The sequence below is a fragment of the Neolamprologus multifasciatus genome, chromosome 4 (genome assembly GCF_963576455.1).
Source record: "Neolamprologus multifasciatus chromosome 4, fNeoMul1.2, whole genome shotgun sequence".
NCBI lineage: Eukaryota > Metazoa > Chordata > Actinopteri > Cichliformes > Cichlidae > Neolamprologus > Neolamprologus multifasciatus.
The window spans coordinates 13492296-13515995 of record NC_140442.1 but is presented as its reverse complement, the minus strand read 5'-3'; the positions used below and the strand labels follow the sequence as shown (position 1 = coordinate 13515995).

At 41.1% G+C, this 23700-nt stretch overlaps 2 protein-coding genes across 3 annotated transcripts in view; both read left to right on the top strand.

Annotated features, from left to right (window-relative positions):
• Positions 1 to 642: 642 nt before the first annotated feature.
• Positions 643 to 16949, top strand: usp36 (ubiquitin specific peptidase 36). Of its 2 annotated transcripts, none has more exons than XM_085156175.1 (20): positions 643 to 794; positions 4464 to 4729; positions 4884 to 5105; positions 5566 to 5676; positions 7993 to 8095; positions 8173 to 8240; positions 8819 to 8889; positions 8991 to 9073; positions 9628 to 9739; positions 9837 to 9977; positions 10524 to 10624; positions 10720 to 10858; positions 10973 to 11335; positions 11625 to 11849; positions 12306 to 12421; positions 12583 to 13275; positions 13550 to 13755; positions 13984 to 14169; positions 14266 to 14381; positions 14783 to 16949. In XM_085156175.1, the coding sequence occupies exons 2-20, from the start codon at positions 4477 to 4479 to the stop codon at positions 14912 to 14914; spliced, it is 3441 nt and encodes a 1146-aa protein (XP_085012301.1). In that variant the 5' UTR covers positions 643 to 794; positions 4464 to 4476; the 3' UTR covers positions 14915 to 16949. The 2 variants fall into 2 exon arrangements, with proteins under 2 accessions (XP_085012301.1, XP_085012300.1); XM_085156174.1 differs by having other exon boundaries at positions 645 to 794; positions 13547 to 13755.
• Positions 16950 to 19160: 2211 nt separating this feature from the next.
• Positions 19161 to 23700, top strand: part of cyth1a (cytohesin 1a) — a 42150-nt gene continuing 37610 nt past the window's right edge. The window contains exon 1 of the mRNA XM_085156187.1: positions 19161 to 19429. Coding sequence (XP_085012313.1) covers positions 19411 to 19429 — 19 coding nt within the window. The 5' untranslated portion in view covers positions 19161 to 19410. The remainder of the gene's footprint in view (positions 19430 to 23700) is intronic.

Here is a 23700-nt window from a genome sequence, read left to right as displayed (position 1 = left end):
CTTTCGGTGTGCTCAGTATTTTCATACCAGTACATGCAGCAAGCACACTTTGCTGCTAAATCTAAATGCCTAGGAATGTGCATTTAGTGCAGATCATCATGCATCATTCTAGCTTACTAAATCTGTAATTAAGAGACTCGTTTGAGGCAATCTACTGCCGCCTACTGGAGACAACAGCAACGTGACATTCACGAGCCAATCCATGTGCCCAGATCAAGCAAACATGAGTCCATTCAGCATTTCACAGCATGCAATCCTTTTTCACTGTAGATTTTAAATGTGTTACTATTCTAACATTAAAACGTCCTGCTCTTATGATAACACTGCTGGTCTTTGCAATGACAATCGAATGAAATGCAATCTTAGAAAGAAAAGCAAATGAAAAATCATCATTAAAAATGTTAAATTGGGGGTGGGAGGTGTTTGGTTTTTTTGCCTTCCTCTGGGAATTTTCATGAGCATGAGTAGCGGTGTGATTCAGGCCCTGCCATGTTTCCGCGCGTTTTTGTTGTTATATAAAAACATAATCAGGTATCGCGCATCAATGGTAAACAGCGCTGGCTGGAAGTCACGTGTAGCCCTCCCCCGACAGATCGACGTCACGTTAAGCGCCGATTGGCTGAACCTTTCGGCTACAGCGTGACCTGTGCTCTGATTGGTCCGTGATTCCTGTCAGTCATTTTTTTTCTATCGCCCTCTCATAATGCAGCATGGGCGAAAATACTAGATTGAAGAGCTTCATCTGAGGAAGCAGAGTCTTCTAGTTTAAATTATTTTGTCCCGTTGAGTGAAAGGTAAGTGAACGGAAAGGCGTATTCGTGTAATATCTGTTCGCTGCTTGTTTACGTGGTGCTGTCGTTGGGCTAAGAGGCGAGATGTGGCGGTTAGGGAGGTTTGTTAGCTACCTGGGTGCTGGGATGCTAACCACATTGCAGCACTGAGGGAGGCTGGCTTTCGCCACGTTAAGTTAGCTTGCCTGCTAACCGCGTTGCTCCACTATTAAACGATTAAATAGCAGAACACGAAGCAGTCGACAGCAGGGACAGATAAACGATTAAATATCGAGCAGTTGCGATATTTAGCGACGCTTCCTGTTTAAATTTTAAACCATTCAGGTCGAGATTAGCTGCGGCTGTAGATAAGCAAACTAGCATTCAAGCTTTGGTGATTGGCCCATAGTGGTGGGACCAGTAGGTGAGCAGCTACACCGGCTACTTCATGGAGCTCTTAACGACATTTAGAAAAAACAAGACCTCAAAATAGCTTAAATTATGCGTCCAGGTAGATTTATAAGCAGGTCAAAACAATAAGCTGTGGGATTTAAGAAGTGAAATCTCTACACTTTGAGTGTGTGCTTGTGGGAATCTGTTGAAGCGAGTGAGTAGCTTTTTGTAGATCTATATATTAAACCTGGAGTAGTCCAGTTTTGGTTTTTTGGTGTCATTAGACAAAACTTTGCAGCATGTGGTACTTCAAGTTCTTTAAGAGTGATCTGAACCCTCAGTTTTAAAAACATATAGGATGGCAGATTTTTTTAGAGCAATTCTTGCCTGTGGGAAGCGCCATGTGGTGTTGCAGTGGGTTTAACCCAACGCTCGTCTACTGGTGGTGGGTGACTTAGAACAGATATGGGAGAAGGTGAGGGCTGAATGCATGTTTTCATATTCTGGTGTTTTGTTTTAATAGTTTATGGATTTGTTTTCCCTCTATCGTTTGAGTAGTAGTTGAGAATGAATTATTTCAGAGATTAAGTAATGTTAATTATCCAAAGCTTCTGTGGCTCAACAAGAGAAAGTTCCCCTGCTCAGTCCCGGGAGGAGACACGAAGCTCTAGGGGTATTTGGCATTAACAATAAATAAATAAAACATGTAAAGCTACCGGCTGTGGTGACCCCTTGTAAATAAATGCATTTTTTAAATGATATATTGCCTCTATATATTCAAAAAGTATAGTTTTTTAAATGTTCTCATAGTTTGTTTTGTGTCATAATTCAACATTTTTGGTAGCCCTCGAAGTCACCTGCATCCAGCAGTAGTTTAGGCAGGATATGTGCATGATCTATGTATATATAGTTTACGAAATGCAAATAAAAAGTCAGTATTGGCTAATGCAAGTATTCACTGGAGGGTACTTGAAAGTAATCCCACTGTCTCTACATTTTTGTTTTTTTTAATTCTTTGTTTAAATATTAGTAGCTAACATAGTCTGCTATTGACTGTCCATAAAAGCACTTAATAAACTAATTCAGCTGTAATCTATCCTACAAAAGTAAAAGCTAGTTTTGGTTGCTCACTTATTCGGAAAGGATCGCGCTGCATGTTTGCACAGGATGCCCTTCGTGATGCAATCCCAGAAGGAACTTTGTTTTCTCTCAGGATCAAACTGAGGTTCTCCAAACTTTCACTGTGCAATATGGAGTCAATCTATCCTTTACGAGTCAGTTTTCTAAACATCTATATTTAAGTTCAATATCAGTTGTGTTCCTACAAATTGAATGGAATATTTTCATATCAGTGTGAGGATTACCTTTTAAAATAGGAAACAACCAGGTTATAATTTTTTAAACCCCTGTAAATAGGCTTTAAGTCGTATTGTTTAGTTTGACGTTGCACTACATATTGATTAATGACTGTCTGCCTGTGTACATCCCTTCCTTCATTGAATGGAATAGCCCTTTACTGTCATGGTACATGTACAACGAAAAAGGCAAAGGGCATTGATGGAAAACGGAACAGAAAACAAAGCCATGCTAACATAAATTACCACATAAAGTGGAAACTTATTAAAGTTGGCTTTAAGATATGTAAAGTACTCTTAACATTAAAAAGCTTTACCAGTCTAATTTTATGCTTGATGTAAGCTTGAGTTGACAAGGTGAGGAATTGTATTTGTGTTATTTTTGGATTTAATCGATTTTTTTCAAATTAAGCTTCGGTGTAAGTAATTATTCCCAGATTATCACTGTTTGTGAAAACCTTCACTCACCTTAAAATGACCCGTGTCTTAAATAGCATCATTTGTTAGTTATGCAATCAGCATATCCCAAACAGCAGTCAGAAAGTTTCTGTGTGTTATCAGTAATGTGACACAATCGGATTAAACATCCGTGTTTTGGTCAGCGCATCAGCAGAGCTGCCTGTTTGGACGGTTGCATCACTGCAGTTAGCTCCCTCTCCCTGTGGGCTCTGTGCTTCTTAGTTGTATCAGTATCAGCAGCACGTGAAGGTCAGCATGCCCTTGTGCATACAATGCATGTTCGGCCCTCCTTCCCTCTTCATGACGTCACTGCCTACTCTGATGAGTAAGTCATAGTGCTGTATTGTCTCTATGATGTAGCCTTCGCTTCTGTTTGTTTTTTTTCCCCTTAGATGTTTTGTTGTCTTTATCTGGGGGGACGGTATCATTTGTATGGTTAAACTGAGAGAAGATTGAATGTTTTACACACTCACCATCAAAAAATGGCTTTGCTATGCTGTGTAATGATAGCTTACTCGTAAGTTTAAAAAGTAAGTCACAGGTTCAGCGATTGATAGTTGAATGTTTTACTCGAGGGATTGCAGGTCACCTACTCTCCTTACCCTCTAATGCTCCCGTAGTTTGGAGTTGCTCTCTGTTAATTGCAATGATCAGCTGTGTAAACAATGTGTCACTCTTTCCTTTGGACTTTGATCTCCTCATTTCTTCCCGCTGCAGTCAGCCAGCCAGTCAACTTGATCGACTAACACCCTTCATCAGCTGTTTAGTTTAGCAGCCTGAATCAGAGCTCCTTTACAGCTGCCTGGTGTAAAGCAGCAGTTCTCAACACTAAAATGGTCTTTGTGTACATTAAGCTGCTTTTTATGTGTAGAAACAGTACATGGAAAACACTTTTAGGTTTACTGTTATTACTTGTTACTGTAGATCTCTCACTGTTGTGACAAAATTTAAGGAGCTACAGTTTTACTGATTATGCACTCACTGGAGTCGAGAGGATGACAAAAAATTTGATTAGGTCAAAATGTGACTTGTATAAATGTAATTTGGCAGTTAACAACAGCTGCTCACACCTTATGTGTAAGCATAAATGCTCTCCCTCTCCTATCCCATACACCCCCCCACCCTATGTTACATCTGATGCCTTGCATAACTGCAGGGACAGCTGCCAAGACTCAGCTGGAAGCACTCAGACCTTATCTCTCTTGTAAGGTGATGTCAGAAAATGTGCCTAGGGAGGTACTCACTGGAGGGCAAACAAACTGGGGCTTAATTTATTAGCTATGAGAGCAATTTAACTTGTATTTGCAGGTTTAATTTTGCTCATGTTTAACTCTGAAACAAAGTACTTTTGTGTGAGCATTTTTTTGCAGATATAAAAAAAGGATGGCATGTCATTGATATCATTGAAATGGTACATTTTTATTTATTTATTTTTTTGTGCAGTCTTGTGAAGTGATGCTGATACCCAATCTGTTTGTCCCCACAGTGATGTTCCAACAATGCCGATAGTGGATAAACTCAAGGAGGCTTTAAAACCTGGCCGAAAGGACACAGGCGATGAGGGTGACCTCAACAAGCTATTGGCCTCTTCTGCCAAGAAGGTCCTTTTGCAGAAAATAGAGTTTGAGCCTGCCACCAAGGGGTTCTCCTATCAGCTCGACAGCCTAAAGAACAAGTATGTGATCCTCAATCCTAGGACTGAGGGTGCTACAGCACAGAAAGCTGCAGAGTCTGCTCAAATTAAGAGGCAAGGTAAGCTCTCAAAATGAACTGAAAATTGAGCAGAATTTGATGGCCTGACATTTTCCATGTTTGACCTTTTGTTCTTTGATGCTTACCCTGAGAGCTCAGTTCTGGCGTTCTGTCCTCGGCTAATGTCACAAAATTGCCTGTACCCCTTCTTCAGTCTTAGAGAATGTGGTCGGGGGCCAGAGCGATGGGATCCCTGCTCCGCAGAAGATGCTCTTTCCGGGGAACAAGATCACCCTTAAGTGGGAGCGCGTGTACAGGGTGGGAGCCGGCCTCCATAACCTTGGAAACACCTGCTTCCTCAATTCCACAGTGCAGTGTCTCACCTACACGCCACCACTTGCCAACTACTTACTCTCAAAGGAGCACAGCCGTGTCTGTGAGTAGATTTACTATCCCATTTACTTCTTCTTTTTTTTTTTTTTTTTTTTTTTTTTTTAAAGAAAAACACTAACAGTTTCTCACACAGTTTGGGGAATTACTTTTACCTGGCCTATATCCCTGCGTGTGCCTGAGGAAGGAAAAACAAGAAGTGTAGCTTCATTTGGTTCAGCTAGTTTATTTTGAGCTCCCAATCATCCAGGGATTTCCTTACCTGGATGATTGTGCATGCATCAAGACATTTATTATTTGGAGCGGGGGTTTTTTTTACTCGTTTTGATCATCTCATTCAAACAGACTCTATATAAAAGATTAACATATTGTAATATCAGCAGCTGGTTTGTGGAATGCCTTTTAACCCCTTAAATTTGAGTTAAAGGTATTGTTTTTGTGTTTAATGCTAACACCTGCTTATACTTTTATGTTATGTGTAACTCCTCTTCCTCTTTGTTGTTCAGGTCACCAGTCAGGCTTCTGTATGATCTGTGTAATGCAGAACCATATCATCCAAGCCTTCGCCAACACAGGCAATGCCATTAAGCCCGTCTCCTTCATCAGAGACTTAAAAAGTAAGATCGCCCTCCTTTAACAGTGCCTGAGCAGTTTATGCCTTCTAGGTTTATCTCAGAAGTCACATTTATTGGTTGGCTTCTCTCAAGGGTAATGTGTTGCAACAGTGTCCCGTATGACAACAATGGGCAGTAACTGCAGTATAGAAGTGGAGCAGTGAGACTGCAGTTAGTGAATGAATCCCACGTAGACAGTAGCGATGAGGTGTGAGTAGTGCCCTGACACGGTGAGTTACTGTGCTGTAGTTTCATTGCGCCCTAGTCCCCTCCCTACCTGGCTGCTTCCTCCTTATGTGCTGCTGCAATCATGTCTCCACCTCCTGTGCCTCATTTTCTCTGCCTCCCTCCTTTCCCAATGCCCTTTCTGTCTCCTTGTGACTGCGGGCTTTAGCACAAAAATGTACAGGCCACCTGCTTTCCCCCCCCCCCATCAGAGCTCAGAGATGCGCTGTATGTGTGTTCAGGTTCTTTATACATTGATTTAGCTAGTGGCCTCCTCTGTAGCTTAAAATGTGCCGCTAATGCTGGAACAGTAAATGCCCACATTGAAATATCAACCTCGGTATTTCTAGTCCAACTCTAAAGCCCATTAATACAGTGCCATATCACTGCACAAAAACAAAAGAGCTTACTGCTGCCGATTCCTGAACTGCCACCAGATCTCCCAGCTGAGGTTTCACAAACAAAATAAAAACACGACACACCAGTCTTAATGCCCACAGCTTTAATGTCTTCAAGATGTTGCCTCTCTCCTCTCCTGGAAGTGCCTGGAATAGATCATTAGTGCTTGATGTATTATATTCCTTTTTCCCCACTCTCGGGTGACTCATTGTTGTGAATGTGCAGGGGTGCTATGCTCGGAATATGTTGATGACCACATTCTATTAGCTCATCCAGTTTTCCATTAGGAAATAACAGTAGGGTACATTATCTCTACTATGAGACTCTTACTGCAGATTAGACGCCGCTCTGTAACCGTAACATGTTTATTGGGTCATTATGCCATGGTCTGGGTGAAAGCTCTAGTTTGATTGGCTGCAGGGTGTACTGTATTTCCTGATGAAGGACCTTTATGTAGTTACAGTGAAACAGCCAGCCCACTGTTTGAAATGAATGTGCTGACCTAACCTGTTTCTATAATAGTTACAAAAAGTGTGACTGTTAGCCTATGTGGGGAAAATGACAACTTGGATGGCTGGAGTGTAGCTAAAGAGACTGGACACAAAAAGGACAGGAGGTGCTAGTTTCTAAAGGAAGAAACAAAGGACTGCTAGAGTTTTGTACTGTCCAGTTTGCCAGTGTAGGAAGAGTATAGTGTCAGCCTATAAAAGGAGTGGTATTTATCATTGTTTAACTGACTCACAAATTACCTCGACATGCATGTTTTTCCTTTGAGTGCCGAGAGAGAGCCGATGAATCTGCTCACTGATTGTTGTACATCACTACTATCTGTACTATCCGTTCACTTTATAAGTGTGCACATGTGCCGTGTCATATTTTAATAGTTAAATGACTATAATCAGTTATTCTTGTTATGAAGACTATAGAGACGGGATGTCAACATAATTTTACGTTGTGGGCCAGTTCAGTTAAATCTCAGTGGGTCAGACAAATTGGTCAATCACCTAATGACCTTTTAAAAAAACCTGATGTGCTCTCCTTAAGTCTCCATGTTTCTGCATTGTAAAGAAATGCTGCTGTAGTAAATCAAAGTATTGATCTTTGGCATGTAATTAAAACAACAACAAAAATAAAAAAATAATAGAAAAAATCTTTGAATTAACAGCAAAATTCAGTTTTTACATTTTGTCTGTGTGTTTGTGTATAAATAAAAACATTTCTGTAGAAAATTATGGAAAACAATAACTTTTCTGTTATTTAACAATAAAAATATTATTTCAATTTGTGACCTTTAATGGTTTACTTTGGTGTCTATCAGGCCATAAGTGATAAGCTGTCATGTTGTAAATAAGAAATGATTTTTTTGTTAGGTTTTCTTTATTTTTAATGAACCTCTACTGTTTCTTGCTTTGCTCTCACTTATTGTCAGAAATCAACAATGTCTGTGTAATGTGTAACAAATGTCTGTGACCTCAGTCAGATAATCTGGGTAGTCAGTGGTTGATCTATTTCTTTAATGAACCTGTGGGTCATTGCAGTTCATCAACATTTTATCAAATACAAGGAACATTATTGACAAGTTGGAAAGTGAGAGACGCCTTTCTCTGAGCCTCCCTGTCTCAGTAAGTGCGAGGCTAGAGGAAAAATGTAACTGTGGTAAAGCATGAAATCTGACGGGCTCTTTGTCTTCCACAGAAATTGCAAGACATTTTCGCTTTGGTAGTCAAGAGGACGCCCATGAATTTTTGCGGTACACCATCGATGCCATGCAGAAAGCCTGTCTCAATGGCTATCCGAAGTAAGGATTTATGCTTCTTATGATATTTGTTTAGTCATTAGTCATTACATGAATAACTTTTGTCTTTGTGTTTTTAGGCTCGACAGGCAGACCCAGGCCACGACACTGGTTCACCAGATCTTTGGAGGTTACCTCAGGTCAAGAGGTATTGACTGAATAAACACGCAGCTCAGATTAAGTCTTAATGGTTTGATGCAGGTTAATACTCAATATACTAAATTAGGCTAATATAATCTTTTTAGTCATGCATGGAAAAGAGAGGTGTCATATATGTGTATCTTACCTTGGCTTAAGATGCAGGTATCCTGTGTAATTATTTTATTTATTTATTTTTTAGAAAAAAAACTACATTGAATAAATTAATTTTGACAATCTCTGTGTTTTACTTAAGAACCCACTGCTCAAATCTTCTAATTTAAATTGAATGTAATCTTATTAAAAGAGACATTCATTATGATTAAGGAGCAGCTCGTGTAATTTTAGGGCTCTCTTTTGTGTGGGTTCAAGAGTTTCGCTTGTTCTATAATGGAAAAATAGAAACGAGTTAAAATGTAAAAGGAATTTCCCCTTAAAGTTTGCTCTAATAGTCAGATGAGGTTGTTTGAGGTGCCTGACAGTTTCATGTTTACAGGAAATTGAACTGGGGTTGCTGCAGCTTCAACAGATTTTACTTACAAGTACTGTCAGAAGAGTGAGACTTGTTTTGTTTTTTTTGCCTTTCAGTAAAATGCTCTATTTGTAAAAGTGTCTCAGATACGTACGATCCTTACCTGGATATCGCCGTTGAGATTCGGGTATGTTGCACGATATCTCCTTATTGTATAACATTTATTTTCATGGAAATGTTTCTGTTTTTGGAAAGTTTGGTAACGTAATTTCTGTTGTGTTGTTTTAGCAAGCAGCAAACATAGTGCGAGCCTTGGAACTGTTTGTTAAACCAGATGTTTTAAGTGGAGAGAATGCCTACATGTGTGCCAAGTAAGTTCCCCTCTCATGTAGTCAGAAATGATTCAAAATACTTTCACCAGACACTTTATTAGGTACACCTTGTTAGTACTGGGTTGGACCCCATTTTGGCTTCAGAGCTGCTTTGATTCTTTGTGGCACGTATTCAGCAAGGTGCCTCTTGGGCCATATTGACATGATGGCATCACACAGCTGCAGATTTTTTGGTAGCACATCCATGATGCAGATCAGTATAACTGCAGTAGCTCAGTAGTTTCAGAAATAGTCAGACTGGTTGTTGACGGCAGACAGGCCAAACCACGTTGAAAGTAATTTAAATCACCTTTCTTCTCCATTCTGATGCACAGTTTCAACTTCAGCAGGTTGTTGTGACCATGTGTACGTACCTAAATGCATTTAGTCGTTACCATGTGAATGGCTGACTAGATGTTTACATTAAGCAGTTGAATAAGTGTATCTAACAAAGTCAGTGGTGAGTGTAAATCTTAAAATTTTGGGGGAAAAGGTCTTAAAATTAAAAAAGATTAAAGAGTGTCGTCATCATTTTTATTTTCCGTCTTCTTCAGGTGCAAAAAGAAAGTGCCAGCCACCAAGCGCTTCACAGTGCATCGAACATCCAATGTACTCACCCTTTCACTGAAGAGGTTTGCAAACTTCAGCGGTGGAAAAATAACAAAGGTTAAAGAATTTTCACAACACTGACTGATTTTTAGCAAAACTGCCTCATTCCTCTGTATATCTCAGTCCTTTCTGTCATTTTCTTCTTCTTTTTCAGGATGTTGGTTACCCCGAATTTCTAAACATCCGCCCTTACATGTCTCAGAGCTCAGGCGATCCTGTCATGTACGGCCTCTATGCTGTTCTGGTGCATTCAGGCTACAGTTGTCATGCTGGGCACTACTACTGCTATGTGAAGGCAAGACAGTATAGATAAACACTCTTTTTTTTTTGTGTGTGTGAGTGAGTGAGTGAGAGAGAGAGAGAGAGAGGAATGTGAAGGAAAATTGGCTTTAAAAATCCTTCCACTCCCCCTTGTGGATTCCGATCGGGAAAGGTGACAAATTAGGTGTCAGCTATCTGAGTTTAAAGTTCCTTTTCTACACTGTTTGTGAAAGCTTGTTGTGAAACTTTCCCATTAATATGTCATTTTTTAGGAGTCAGAAGTGACTATATGTGGACAAGAGTGGATTGTTAATAGCTTACCATAGCAGACCTGGATAACAAGCTGTATCCATAGAATATACCAGTACAACACATTTACACAGATAGCTGCCAGTTTTTGCCTAATATCAATCTTCACCAAAAGTCAGGGTCACATTGGTTTCTCTCAGTTCCTTTTTAAAAGCTAAAAGTAAATAAATCCCTTTCACAGCTAAACTAGTGATTAAGATTTGAGAGCTTTAGTTATCATTACAGGGAAAATGGCTTTATTTTATGTTTCTTCTCTCTTTTATCCTCACAGGCAAGCAATGGACAATGGTACCAAATGAATGATTCAATGGTGCACTCAAGTAACATCAAAGTGGTCTTGAACCAGCAGGCTTATGTGCTTTTCTACTTGAGGTGAGACGGTAGCGAGTGATGCAAGAGATCAAAAAAGATGTCTGTACCTCCTGGATGTGCAGTCCAACAAACTAGTCTGTGTTTGTGTGTTAAAGGATACCTGAAACCAAGAAAAATGCAGATGGGCAGACCACCAAGCAGGGGATGTTGTATTCCGGGAAGAATACGGCACCATCGGAACAGATAAAGAGGTCCAACTTGAATGGGCCTCTCTCTTCCCCACAGGTGAAAAAGGTATAAGAAATATTTGGCTTTTTGTAAAATAGTAAATGTATGTGTTAAACTTTCTAGCTTTTAACATTCTGGATAAAAAAAAAAATGTAAGAAAAGTCCACGTTTTCTTGATAGAAACTTGAGCCAGCCCAGCTGCGCAAGATCCAGTCGATGGACGGTGGTTTGGGTTTACCCATTTCCAGGAACGGTGTGAGCACTCAGCCACAGCCCCGACTGTCCAACTGGACATCCTCCTCCAATGGTCTGCCAAAGCTGCCGGGTGGACCCGCAGTTATAGAGGAACCTTTCAAGAAGGTGAAGAAGCCCTCTCCGCAGAGCCAGCTGCCATCCCGCAGCAGCACTCCGACCCCCTCCAACAACGGGGTCAGCAGAACGGAGGGAGATAAAAAACAAGGTGGAGAAGGCAGAGGCATGGCAGCGTCTACCTCATTTAAGTCTTTGTCTGACTCCTCCTCTGCTGACACCACTGAGTCAAAGGTACGGTATAAAGTGAACAAGCATGAATACAAATGTTACATTAAGGGTGAAATCTTGACAGGGATTTTTAATTTTGATCATCAGGTAATAAAAATACTCAAAATATTTGAGTGCTGTGAAAAGCAGTGGATTTCTTTAGGGAAACATGCTTTTCTACAGAGATTCAGTCTACAGTAGCATGAAAAGAAGGATTCTCTCACATTTCAGAAGCCATGTTTGATGTAGAAGATCAGATCTGCAGCTTCACAAAAGCATAACGGCCACCTGTGGTTTTCTCTCTCTGGACCAGGACTCCGTCGGTCCCAAAAGTGCACCAGTAGGAGAGACTCCCTCCACTCCTCGGAAAGGCTCCAGCAGCCTGGCGTCTCCAGCACGGAGCGTGGAGCGCTCTCAGAGCACAGAGGAGCAGAAGACGGCAAAAATTAAACCCCCGGCTCTCGGCAACATCACATCTGAAGCCACCAGCACCATGTCACCTCCACCTGCCAAGAAGCTTGCCCTGTCGGCCAAGAAGGTGAACGTCATCCCCATCCACAGCAGTTGCCTCACTTCCTGTCTTACTACAAACTCATAATAATTCTGCTTCCTGTCGTGTAACGCCACACCTGCTGTCACAAATTGCACCGTTGATTTCAATTAGTCTTTTTTATTCAGGCAAGTTAAAGAGTGGTGTTGTGCTACGTTTTATGCCTTTTATGTAATGTCTTATTTCTCCAGTGTACCGTCTAATCAACCACATGTTAGCACTTGTTTAAAGTTTGTCTTCTTTTCCTTTAGTTTGTTCTTTTTTCCTAATCATTTCTAATTCTTCTCTGCCATACCCTTTCCACTTTGTTTTCCTCTCTCCATCCCCCCCCAATCATCCTTTTAATCACGTTTTTTTCCTTTATTTACTCTCTTCCTTATTTTTGTCACACTCATGGCTATTTTCTTTAGACCACCAAGTTTTTATTTATGTCGATAACTGCAGGCTCGCAGCCGGAGTCCGAACAGCATTGATGTTCTGCCCCGTTTGCCGTCCAGTGACCCCATGCATCAAAATCAACTTAACTCCCTCACCCTTGCCTCACCCACTCCCACTCACAGGTATGTATATGGAAACCTGTTTCGTATTGCGAATACTCACACTAGGCATGGTTGAGTTGTACAGTCCTCTGCCACTTAGGGGGTCAGTATACTCTTAATGTGAGTGTATCCATTCAAATTTTGACACCCAAAAACAAAGACGATCCTTATTTCTTTTCCAGAGCTGATCCATTCCATTCATGTAAAGTTTCATCACCTTTAGCCCATTCAACTGGATCCTTCAAACTGCAGAGTCCTCAGAAACAGTCCCTTTTCTCCACACTGCAAAAGCCAAACGTGAGCCTTCCTCCTAAAACAAACGGTCTTCACTGTCCAGGCCCAAAGAGTCCCAAGTCTTCCAACAAGCTCAACTCAGTGGTTCAAGAACCAGACCTTGACGACCCTCCCGCTCAAAATGTCAAACACAAAAAGAAGAAGAAGAAGCGGCGGCATTCTGAGGTGGAGAGCGTCCCAGAGCCAGTCACATCCCCAGCTCCACAGACACAGTGCACTGCAGCAGAGTCCGATGGCGAGAAGAGGTGCAAGAGGAAAAAGAAGAAGCGAAAGCGGCTGGACGAAGACGGAGAGAAAGCGAAGGAGCGGGCGTGTGTCTCGTCTCGTTTGGACACGTCAAGCCAGGAGGACGACTGGTGTCAGGGTGGCATGTGGAGCCTGACCCCTCAGTCCAGTGCAGAAGAGTCTAAGAAAACGCCTCAGTTATCTGCTACAACTCCATCGCAGTGTGAGTCAAACCAGAAAAAGCAGGAAACGGATTGTGTGTTGAAGAAGAAGAAAAAGAAGAAAAAGAAAGACAATGTAGGTCAGTCAGGAGACGCTCTGCAGGATACAGCGTCTGCACGCTCTACAACAGAAAGGTTGGTTCGAGTCTGGTTATGTTTGTTCTTCACCTGAAGTTGAGTTTGTGTGTAAAGCTCTCTCAGAAAGTCTACATTACTGGCTTGACTCTAGGAATCAAGAACTTTTCTAAATGTGTTATCATTATTTATATCTTCATAAAGGACTTGAAATAAGATATTATTTTTCATTAAATATTTGATCTTCTCACCCTTAAGGGTTAAGAGTGAGACATAGTTGCTTCTGCTATATGCCTTTCATTACCTCGATCTCTCATCTGCTTTTTCCCAGAAGCAGTTCTGAGATGAAGCCCACAGGGAGCCAGAAAGATACAGATTTGTTAAAAGTAAAAAAGAAATTAAAAATGAAGAAGAGGCTAAAAGAAGAGATGCGACAGTGGGAGGAGAGCAAGCATTGTCCTGATGCTGAGACTGAAGCATCGGAGCCCCTGTACAAAAAGAAAACGATGGAGAAGGACAGAATAAACAAAGAAAGCACAGGTGTGTGAGCGAGAACTTAAAATTACATCGATTACCCTTGGAGTGTCAATGTAAAATTTTGATTGGAGCCATTTGACAAAATCACTTTGCACCTCCGCAGCCTTTCAGCCTTTCTGTGGAGTGACCAGTTATTCTACTTTTGTGCAGAGTGTGACTCATTGCATTTTGAGAATGTCAGATTTAATCACAGTTCTGTGATTTTTGTTTTGTTTTTTTCTCAATTCCCAGCCACAGTGGTAGTGTGGGACAGCCAAGTGAAGGACGGCTACAAGCGCAGCGTGGCACCAGTGGCTGATGGAAGTACATCAGATGGCTCGACCCGCGCTGCACCCGTAGCTTGGGATGGGAAAAAGACGAGTAGTGTGGTAGAAGAGCTGCTCAGGAACGCTTCGGATAAAGCCTACGGAGCCAATGGTGTGATGCAGAGTCATATTTGTGTTTTTAAATGCAATTTTAAAGAAAATGTGTTTTTAAAGACACTAAAGGGTGTTTATGTCTTGTCTTCACTAGTCCTCAGTTGGGATGGTGAGGTCTCTGCTGTCAGCAGAGATGCCATTGAAGATGCCCGCGATGCCAGGTGTGACACTGTGATCGATGAGTGGGATGAAGACTTCGACAGGGGAAAGGTGAGGGGTGAAATGCAACATGAAAAAAGTCATTGTCTGTCTGTTCAGTTCACAAGAATCTGTACTCCTGCATTAGAATTGGTTATATTTCAGTGAAACTTGCACACAGTGATCACCTAATGGGTCTTCACTCAAAACGTGCATGAGGTCAAAGTTCCATTTGTCATTTCACAGGCAAATTTAGTGCCACTAATTGCTCTTGCTCCCTGGAAAGATTGTCTAAAAATGTGTTGTTGTAATCTCTGTTATTAAACAACACAGCTCCCCTATTTCTCTCTATGATGGCCAGTTTTTACCCTGCTTTCCTGTTTGGTATTTTGATTATTAACAGCTAAAATACTTCTCCGAGACAATATGCAATTATTTAATTTTAATTTGTCCCCTTTTCCACTTATTAACAGGTGAAGAAAGTAAAGCAGTATAAAAGAGAGAAGTGGAGAGGGGCCAGCAGCATGTTCCAGAAGATTCAGGACAGGCGGAACAAGTGGTCTGTAACACCCGGAGGGAAGAGAGTTTTTGGAGTCCGACGCTGAGAGTCCAGATTGCTGCTGAAGTCTTGCTGACTTGAAATTGAGACAGAAAATACTTTTCTTACCAAACTCATTTACCCAATCTCTCCCTCTCTCTCTCTCTCTCTCTCTCTCTCTTTTTTCTTCTGTCTTTTGTTTGTTTAATCCCCCATATTCAAGAATAAGATATGTGCCAAAAAGCAGTACACATTACTGCATCAGCAGTCTGCCAACACAACTTTTAAACTAACCAATGTGAAATATTGTTTTCAGCAGACAGCTGAATTTCAATATCTCCCCTTTAGATGCCACCATGAGCAGCTTAAAGTTTTTCTATGCATTCAGTATTTAATTGAAAATCCTTACATCACGAACGTCAATATCGCGCTAGATTTGTGTCCTTTGAGCCCCGATTATTTCCCTGAAAATGTGCTACCATGAAATACAAAAAGCTTTACCGTAATTGTGAAAGGTAGGCTGTGACTCATTGGCCTCGCTGAAAACTGTACACAATCTGAGCAAAAAAAGTGACCTTTTTAACAAAAAAAAATGAAATTATTCTATGTCAAATAACAAAGCTGGACTCATTTATTATTCTTGTTTTAGATTTCTTAAATATTTTTATGTTATTATTATTTTTTTTCTCATAAGTTGGGATTTTATTTTGTACTTTAGTGTCTTTACCACACTGCTTCTTTTTAAGGACCAAGTTTTGCCTGCATATTGTTGGTAAAATTGAGGTTTAAAATAGCCACCGTTTCCTAAACTGGTTCAAAACCCATTTTAAATGAAGGGTCGTTTGTAGTTGCGCAGTTCTTGTTACACACGTGATTTTCCCCTTCCTTACCAAGTTCAGCTTTAATGTTAATACATTAATAATACAAAGGAATGCTCGGGCGATGTCATCGATATGGAGGAAACGCATCGGATGCTGTTAGTTTTATTTTTTATTCATGAGTTATTGTTTTCTTACAGCTCGGTGCAATCATTGTGTGCGTCGTAGAGGTCGGCATTTCTGGAGGAACTCTCGTTGGCGCAGTTAATTTTCTACTGTGCAGCTATCCAACTATGTAGCTCATCTCATCAGTTCTTCATTTAGAGAAGCTCAGTTTGGAAACATGTTTTTGTTTTCTGTAAAGAAGGAAAAAACCTCCACAATGGGTCCTTCACCACTATACTGCAATTAAAGGGTTACATTTTATACTTCTGGCACTGTGTTATGATGCGATAACTACATGATGAGATCTTCTTGTCCCCTTGTATCTTATACCTCTATGCAATTTTCTGACAGTCATGCTCGCCGTCTAGAAACTGGGCTGAGACTCAGGAACCCAGAACCTCCTGTATTCCCATCTCCACCCTTGATCAGACCCCATTTCATGTAGGAGTCATCCCTGGACCTAGGCCACCTCGTTGCATCCTGTACATCCTATAAACAACTGTTTTATACAAAATATATCAGGTGTGGAATCCATCTAATCATCTTGCACCAGTTTGGGCACAGATGTGTAGAGAAACTAAAGTTAAATAAACAAATGCTTTGCCAGTGTAGATTGTACAGTCCATCTTGTGCTACCAGTGTTTCCCCCACCCCGACAACGCTGTAAAGATTTACCCATGCATTTCTTTTCATTCTAGAGATGTTGCCTTGAATTGGCTATAAAAAGCATAGGTTTTAATGTTATAAATATGTAATTTAAAGAAGATCTTTACTGTGCTATTAAATACTCAGAGTAGTCGGTGGGTGTTGAGAATTTATCTACAAGTGTGTTTGTTCAGTTGTGTGTAAGAGAGACATTTGTTTTTCATGCAAGTCCTTATGTCACTGTAATGTGTACAGTACAAGAGGGGCAGTGTCATTTCCAAAGGACAGCTCTGAAGTAGACTGGCAGATGAACATTTACTGGCGTGAATGGACAGTCCACATGTTTGCATTGATGGTTCCATATTTTGCACCACCTTTTCTGACCAGAGAAGAGAGCTTTCATAATGAAAGTAGCTCTTATCTCGTAATAGCTAACTGAAAAGGTGCAATAAAGTTGTGACTTTTGTGAGCTGATTGTGTGTGTGGTTTTTTTTCTTTTTTTTCTTTGTCTTCCTCTGCTTTTTTCAAATATACAAATGGTATGTGGGTAAACAGCACAAATAGGGTCAGCATCACTGTTTAAGAAGGGTTCTTTCTTTAAGAAAGTCTGACTTGAGAGGTGCATGTATGTTGTATTGCCTTTATCTATGGAAGCTGAACCACTTACTGCACTTTCTTGTTAGTACAGCATGCTGCTGGTTGGGTTACATTTAAAATGTACCTCAAAACATTTGTGTACCATTTCAAGGAAACATGGCGCTCAATGCAATTGCAAGAAATTATGCACGATGTTCAAATTTTGATTTAAACAGATCTGACGAATTAGGGTGAGCTCTGACTGGGAAACCAAAAACTTGTAACCCACAGGCAAAGCTCTAAAGTATACACTGCTTTCTTGTCTTTTTTTTTCTCTCTGAAAAGGACTGATCTACAGGATGAACAACTTAACAAGTCGTAAAACTACAGATGGAGACCAGATCTCATTAGCAGGACGTTTACTGAGGGTGATCGCTCAAGTTAGCACAAGTCTCTCATTCTCATACACTTTTGTATAATCACTTATTTTTGTAATAGGGGGAGTTGCCCCCTGCTGACCTACTAAGTTGGGGAGTTTTTGGTTTGTTTTTTTATTTGACATTTCAGACCAACCCATCTTTTACCTCCAGTCTGTGGCTATGATGTATAAGAGATACCAGTTGGATTTATGGATGCCCAATCCCTTCCAGATTTCTAGGGCTTTCTGAGCAGACTTTGCATACTCTTCCTGTGCTTGGGTGGGATTTGTCCAATTACTCTGGTTTCCTCCTGAATTACAAAAATATGTCAACTGGTGATTCTCAGTTGGCTGCAGGTGTGAATGCAAGGTAGATGAAGCACGCAAGTACAGAATAAAGTGCTGTGTGAATATATGTGGCAAAGGTAATGTTGCTGCAGTATAGAGTGTTTTGAGTGGTTCAGCAGCTTCTTAATGCCAACAGCATATAATCACATAGCAGTAACCCAATGCATTTAGACATGTAGAGATGGTCAAGATCACCTGCTGAGAAACAAGGTAAGCATCAGAATGAGGCAGAAATTAAGTGTAAGTTCAATAAGGAGGGATCTGTAGTCACTCATCTGTCGGTTTTCCTGTGTGTTCAGCTGCTTTTCTGTTGTTTACAGGACTACTGCTTTCCCATGCTGTCAATCTCATTTCTGACATCATTACTCTAGTCCAATCAATTCTCGCCCGCCTTCTTTGAGCCAAAAGCCTCAGCTTTGCATGGTTTAAATCTGTGCTCCCTGCCATTCTCCCTTTCAGACTCTCTTTCGTGCAGCCCACCTCCTCCCCATCTCCACTTCAGTTACCTCAGCCACAGCTCTATTCAAGCCTTAGTCTTCATCTTTACCACCACCAGCACATAGAATTTGTGGAGGTCCTGTCTTAAATCCTATCACTGCTGGGATTCTGTTCTGCCATGATGGGTCATTTGGTGTATAATCGCCCAATACGCTAATTTCTTTATCTCAGTAAATCATGTTTAGCTCTCTCCTTATTGAAATGTGATTTAAGTACCTTTGAACATGGCATGTTGGGGTCAGACCAGGGGTCCAAGGTTCACAGAGAACGGTCAGAAAAACAGCAAATATTTATGAGTGGAAGAAGTAAGAGGAAAAGGACTGCTTCAAGCTGATAGGAAGGCAACAGTAATTCAAATAACCACTCATTAGCTCCAGAAGAGCATCTTTAATTGCACAACATGTAGAACATGTTAGCAGATGGGCTACAGCAGCAGAAGACCACACCAGGTGTCACTTCTGGTGAGCAGGCAAACCTAAGTTGAAGCTGAAGTCTATTCATTAGCTCAAAAGGAAGATTTATTTACGTCTGGGAGCTAAAAGAGACTGAATAACGCTCCAATAAACAGAGGATCGCCTAAATCTGTTTTGCTTCTCGCATTACATTTAGTAATTTTCTCATATTTTCACTGGACGTTGTATTTAATGAATTATATGAATAGTTGCATGCACACGTTACACGGCCCGTCAAATAAGCAGCAAGTTATAAAACCTAGCAGCAGGACATTTAGTAAACTTGAAGCTAAGTTAGAGCGTGACATCACATCTGGGATGGGAGGGGTCAGCATGTGCACCGGCTTTTCTGGAGAGCTACATAACAGCGGAGCAGCCAGGCATCGGCAGCACACACCTCTGAAACGGCAAAAAGGAAGGGACAAACAGAAAAGCAACAAGCTAAGAAAACAAAAAAAAAGTAAGCTTACGCCTGCTTTCAAGTTGAGAGCTGGGAGGTGAGGCGAAGCCAGAGAAGAGACGAGAAAGGGAGGGAAGGAGGGCGGCAGGTAACGGAGTTGCTGCGGGCGCTTCGAGAGAGACATCCCCGGACAGAGACGCCTTCATCAGCCGCAGAAGCAGCAGCAGCATCAGCACCACCGGGATGGAGGGGGAGAATTACGGTTTGTCCTCATCGCACTGTTTCACGCAGACTGTTTGGCATGTAGCAGACGCTTTGATCCAAAGCCTGACACTGCATGAGCGCATGCTTTACAGCACTGCCGTAGCGTGTCCGTGTTCCTGCTGTGCCAAGAGATTAAAAAAAATGCAGCCCACTGAGCTATGTCCACACTACTGCCTGTCTGTTTGGTGAAACTGTTAAAAAATGACAACGTGTCACACTTCAAAGTAAGTCCTAGTCCGCAGCAGGCCTGTACGCCGTGTTGTTTTCATCCTACACTTGCCCGTGTTTATGTAGTCTAAGCGCATACACAGGAACAGGAAGAAGGATGCAATCTAAAGCCAGCTTTAAAACAGGTGGTCTCTGTGGTATGCACACATATAAAAAGGTCGACGCAATTAATTATTTAGCATCTCACTGCAGCTATGACAGCAGGGTGACAGCTGTGAAAACAATAATAATAATAATAATAAATCGGATTTTTACACTCCAAAACAACAGCAGGGAGAAACAGAAAAGTTCCTGCTCTTTTGGGAGTTTACATGATCCGGACTGATTTATTTATAGGATATCAGGCTGGGATCTATTTTGAGGCTGACATAGTTTTTCTTTCTTTCTTTCTTTTTTTTTTTTTTACAGAATGCCTTCTTATACAACTACTTGTGTTGAAAAAAATGTGAGCCATATTTACTGGAAATTCAGCATCATGTCATCAAGTGTATGGTGACATCCCTGATGATGTCAGACCGGGATGAGCTAGCTGGTGGCTCAGCTTAGAATATGATAGAGCCTTCATCTCAATTATTTAGTAGTTTAGTTTTTTTTTTTTTTTTTTTAGTGATCTTAATGCATCTCAAAATAGAACCTCCAGCAATGGCCTCATTGCAAAAAAAAATCTACTGATGCTCTGCTGAAGGGAGCAGGAGAAGGAGGGGGATGATGTTCTCATCTCTTTTCCAAAAATGAGGGGAAGTTTTAGTCTAATGGAAGTATCACAGCTCCTAACAAAGGAGCAATTGCTATAAAGAGTCCATAGGTGGTGACTTTGGGTAGCCTGTGCAGGGTGTTTTCCTGTCAGCCCCAGAACAGGATAATGATATGCCTTATTTGCAAAGGAGCTGAAAGAATCAGTTGGTGATTATGTAATTATCTGCTGAAGTGTGAGGTATAAGAAAAGAGACACGCTGAAGCACCCAGTGCATTCAGATAACACTCTCGCTGTCCCCGACACCTTCTTAGTCAAATCGACAGCTTGTGAATCTGAATGAAGAAGTGCAAAGCATATCATCTCCTCTGTGAGCAAGAAGACGGGAAGAAGATGGAAGTAAAAGTGGAGATGTCGTTTAATTTTGGCACAATTTTTTTTCCCCACTGCAGTTTAAATTAGTCTGGACTTATATAACAAAACACAACATTCGTCTGGAGGCTGGCTATATTTCTAATGTAATTTGTATAATTTATTGCGTCGTGGCTTCACCCGCGTAGCCGCCTTCTTACATTTACAGCAGGATTATCATCGAAACAGGTTTCTGAACTGTGTTCCAGTGATGTTGCTAGGTGCTGGTGCCCTAAATCAACTACCTGGGGATTCATGAGGCGTGGCTGGGTTTCAAGACTTACTTAAAAGGCTTTGAGCTGCAGGGTGTCAAAATGTTTTTTTTCTTTTGTGTGCACCCCCTCCCATCTACTTGCACCTGTCAGCGCAGTTCGGTTTCTCTTTGCATAATAAAATGCGCACAAAGGAAACAGTGCAACTGCTCATAGGTGTGGTGCGCTGGTGCTCTAGGGTGACAGGTATATGTGGTTTCTGTGGTTATGGGTGTCATCTTTCTCTCTGTCAGTTTGACCTCTCCTGAAATAGAGATGCTTCTGCTGGTCTTAATGCTGCGTGTGTGTGTTTTTTCTTGTTTTCTCTTTGTAGTATTTTTCCCTTAAACTGTCACTCTTCAGCCACGTGACACGTTTACTCCAGCTCTAAGCTCCTCTCGTGTTCAAAGCATACTGACACTGTCACGGAAGCAGCAAACTCTCAGCGGGCTTATGCAGACACAACTTGTTCTTAATAGCAAGAAATAAGTAGTTACATAAAAATCACACCAAAGATGCTACAGCTGTTCTACTTTCTTGATCGTGTAAGATATAACTCCAGAAATAAGAAGCAAAATGAATTTAACGGTTTGTTTAATGTGATTAAATTTACACCGATCAAAAAGAGACACAGATGAAGAGAAGTGCTCAAAGCTGAGCAACGAGTGCTGCATGATGCTATTGTGGAGATATTGTTAAACTCATTCAGCCTGTTCAGGTGTAGAAGCTCTAGCCTTCATATTCACTCTGGTTGTATCAGCAGAGTCGCTGGCTCTGCCCCCACTCAGCCAGTTGTTAGTCACCAGAGGTGATGCTATCATTAGGCTCCCATGTAGGAGTTCCACCAACACAGATCAGAAAGCTTCCTGTAGATTTTATCTTCCACCAGGGAAATGATTTTATCGAAAAAGACAACACGTTCACCTCCGTAGCTGTCTACTCATTTACTGATGACTGATTCACATCAGAATCGTGTAATCTGATGGGGAAGTTATCGGTTTTCTTATTGTAATTTTTACTCATGACTGTTGCACTCAGCCCACATAGATTTCATAGTTAGATTAAATCTGGGTCTGCTAACTCCAGAAGACTTGTAGCCTGCTAGGGGAGGTGAAAATAAGAGTTGTTGTTGCATGCAGTGTCCACATGATGGCATGCCATGCTCAAGGAAGTGGTTCATCTGGGGCCAGTTAAACGCAAAAGGCCTTTATGCTGTACATGGCAACACTTACAAGAAACCATATCAAAGCAAACTGCTTCAGTTGTTACGAACTGGCTCAATAGCACAACATAAAGTGGAGACTGACACTAGATCTGGTTTTATTTGGCATTATTTTGATTGACTTCAGCTAAAAATGACAGCCCAGAGAGCATGAGGCCAAGAAGTGGCATCCATACTTTGTTGGATAAACACAATTAGCAATTAAGCCATGACAACACCCAGACTCTTGCACCGTCACTATAAGACAAGTAGGGGTTGGATCGGGTGTGACAGAGTACAGTCGTTAGCCTCCTAGCGGTTTAATCACTTAGGAGTGGATGCATTAGAGTATTTGTATAATTTAAACTCTTTTGATTTGTTTAGGGAATTCTTTTGCGATGCCATCCTACTCTGGAAACTCATATTGCAGAAAAAGTGCAGTTTACGTTGTAATCAATGCATTGCTGTAGATTTTTAGTTTACTCACATATTTGAGGGTCATTAGATGTTTTCTCCCGTTTGGGGTTCATGAGGAATTAATCAGTGACTTAACATGTGCTTTTTTGACTAAAGCAATCTAAAGTGTGTTATATAACAAATCAGTATTAGCATTTATATTGTGACAGTTTGGGCATCTTGGGGATCTCTCTTTGAATGACTGCATTTGCAGCTTAGTTGCGTGTTGCACTTGACGTCCTCATTAGTCCATAATAAACTGCAGTGCAAAAATAATTAATTCAAATGAACTGTTGTCGATTTGGCTAATTGGCTTTTATGAGTTTCATTAGAGCATTTAAAGTTTGCTCTGTGGACTAGAATAGCTCCATAAAAGTTCAGTGAAATACACAGATTTAAACATTTTCAGTGTGTTTGTGTTGTGCTGTCGAGCGAGGGGGGAGGAACAAATCTGGAAAAAAAAAAAGAGGCGGAAGATTTGTGCTGACTTCACTGTGTGCTGTTCCTCTGGTGACAGAGCTGTTCTGTCTAGGTGATGTGCAGCTGCAGCATTTAAAGTACCCAGAACTGACTTTGCAGTTCATACAGAGGTCAAGTTGAAGCACTGTGCCCTCGTATAATGAACTAGGCAGTGCTTGTTAGATCATAATGATTTCCATAACCACGAAGCACGTCTTACTTTATTGCATTCCTTATCGAGTCACCCCTATATTGCTTTTCAATGGAAACATGATTGACAGAGAGGGCGGAGTTGAAGGATTAATGAATGACTCGCAGAGAAGGAGTAATTAAGGAGTGACTGACAAGTGGGGTAATGCAGAGTGGCAGGTGACACGAGTTCAAGAGGGAAGCTAATTGTTTGCATTTTGTTCCACGAGAGGAAGCGAGAATCTGAAACAGATCGTTGACGAGCACATTTTTGTTGCCGTTGTTGTTGTTGTGAAACCCATGTGCGTTATACAGCCCCAAAATGCGATCGTGTCACTGCGAATAACCCTCACCGAGTGTGAGAATAATCTAATCAAAAC

Excerpts from the sequence above, each read along its gene's own strand:
- usp36 (XM_085156174.1), top strand. The coding sequence starts at position 4,477 with ATGCCGATAGTGGATAAACTCAAGGAGGCTTTAAAACCTGGCCGAAAG. Across the intron at positions 5,106-5,565 it reads AAAGGAGCACAGCCGTGTCT|GTCACCAGTCAGGCTTCTGT; the intron begins GTGAGTAGATTT and ends TTTGTTGTTCAG. Across the intron at positions 11,336-11,624 it reads CTGACACCACTGAGTCAAAG|GACTCCGTCGGTCCCAAAAG; the intron begins GTACGGTATAAA and ends TCTCTGGACCAG.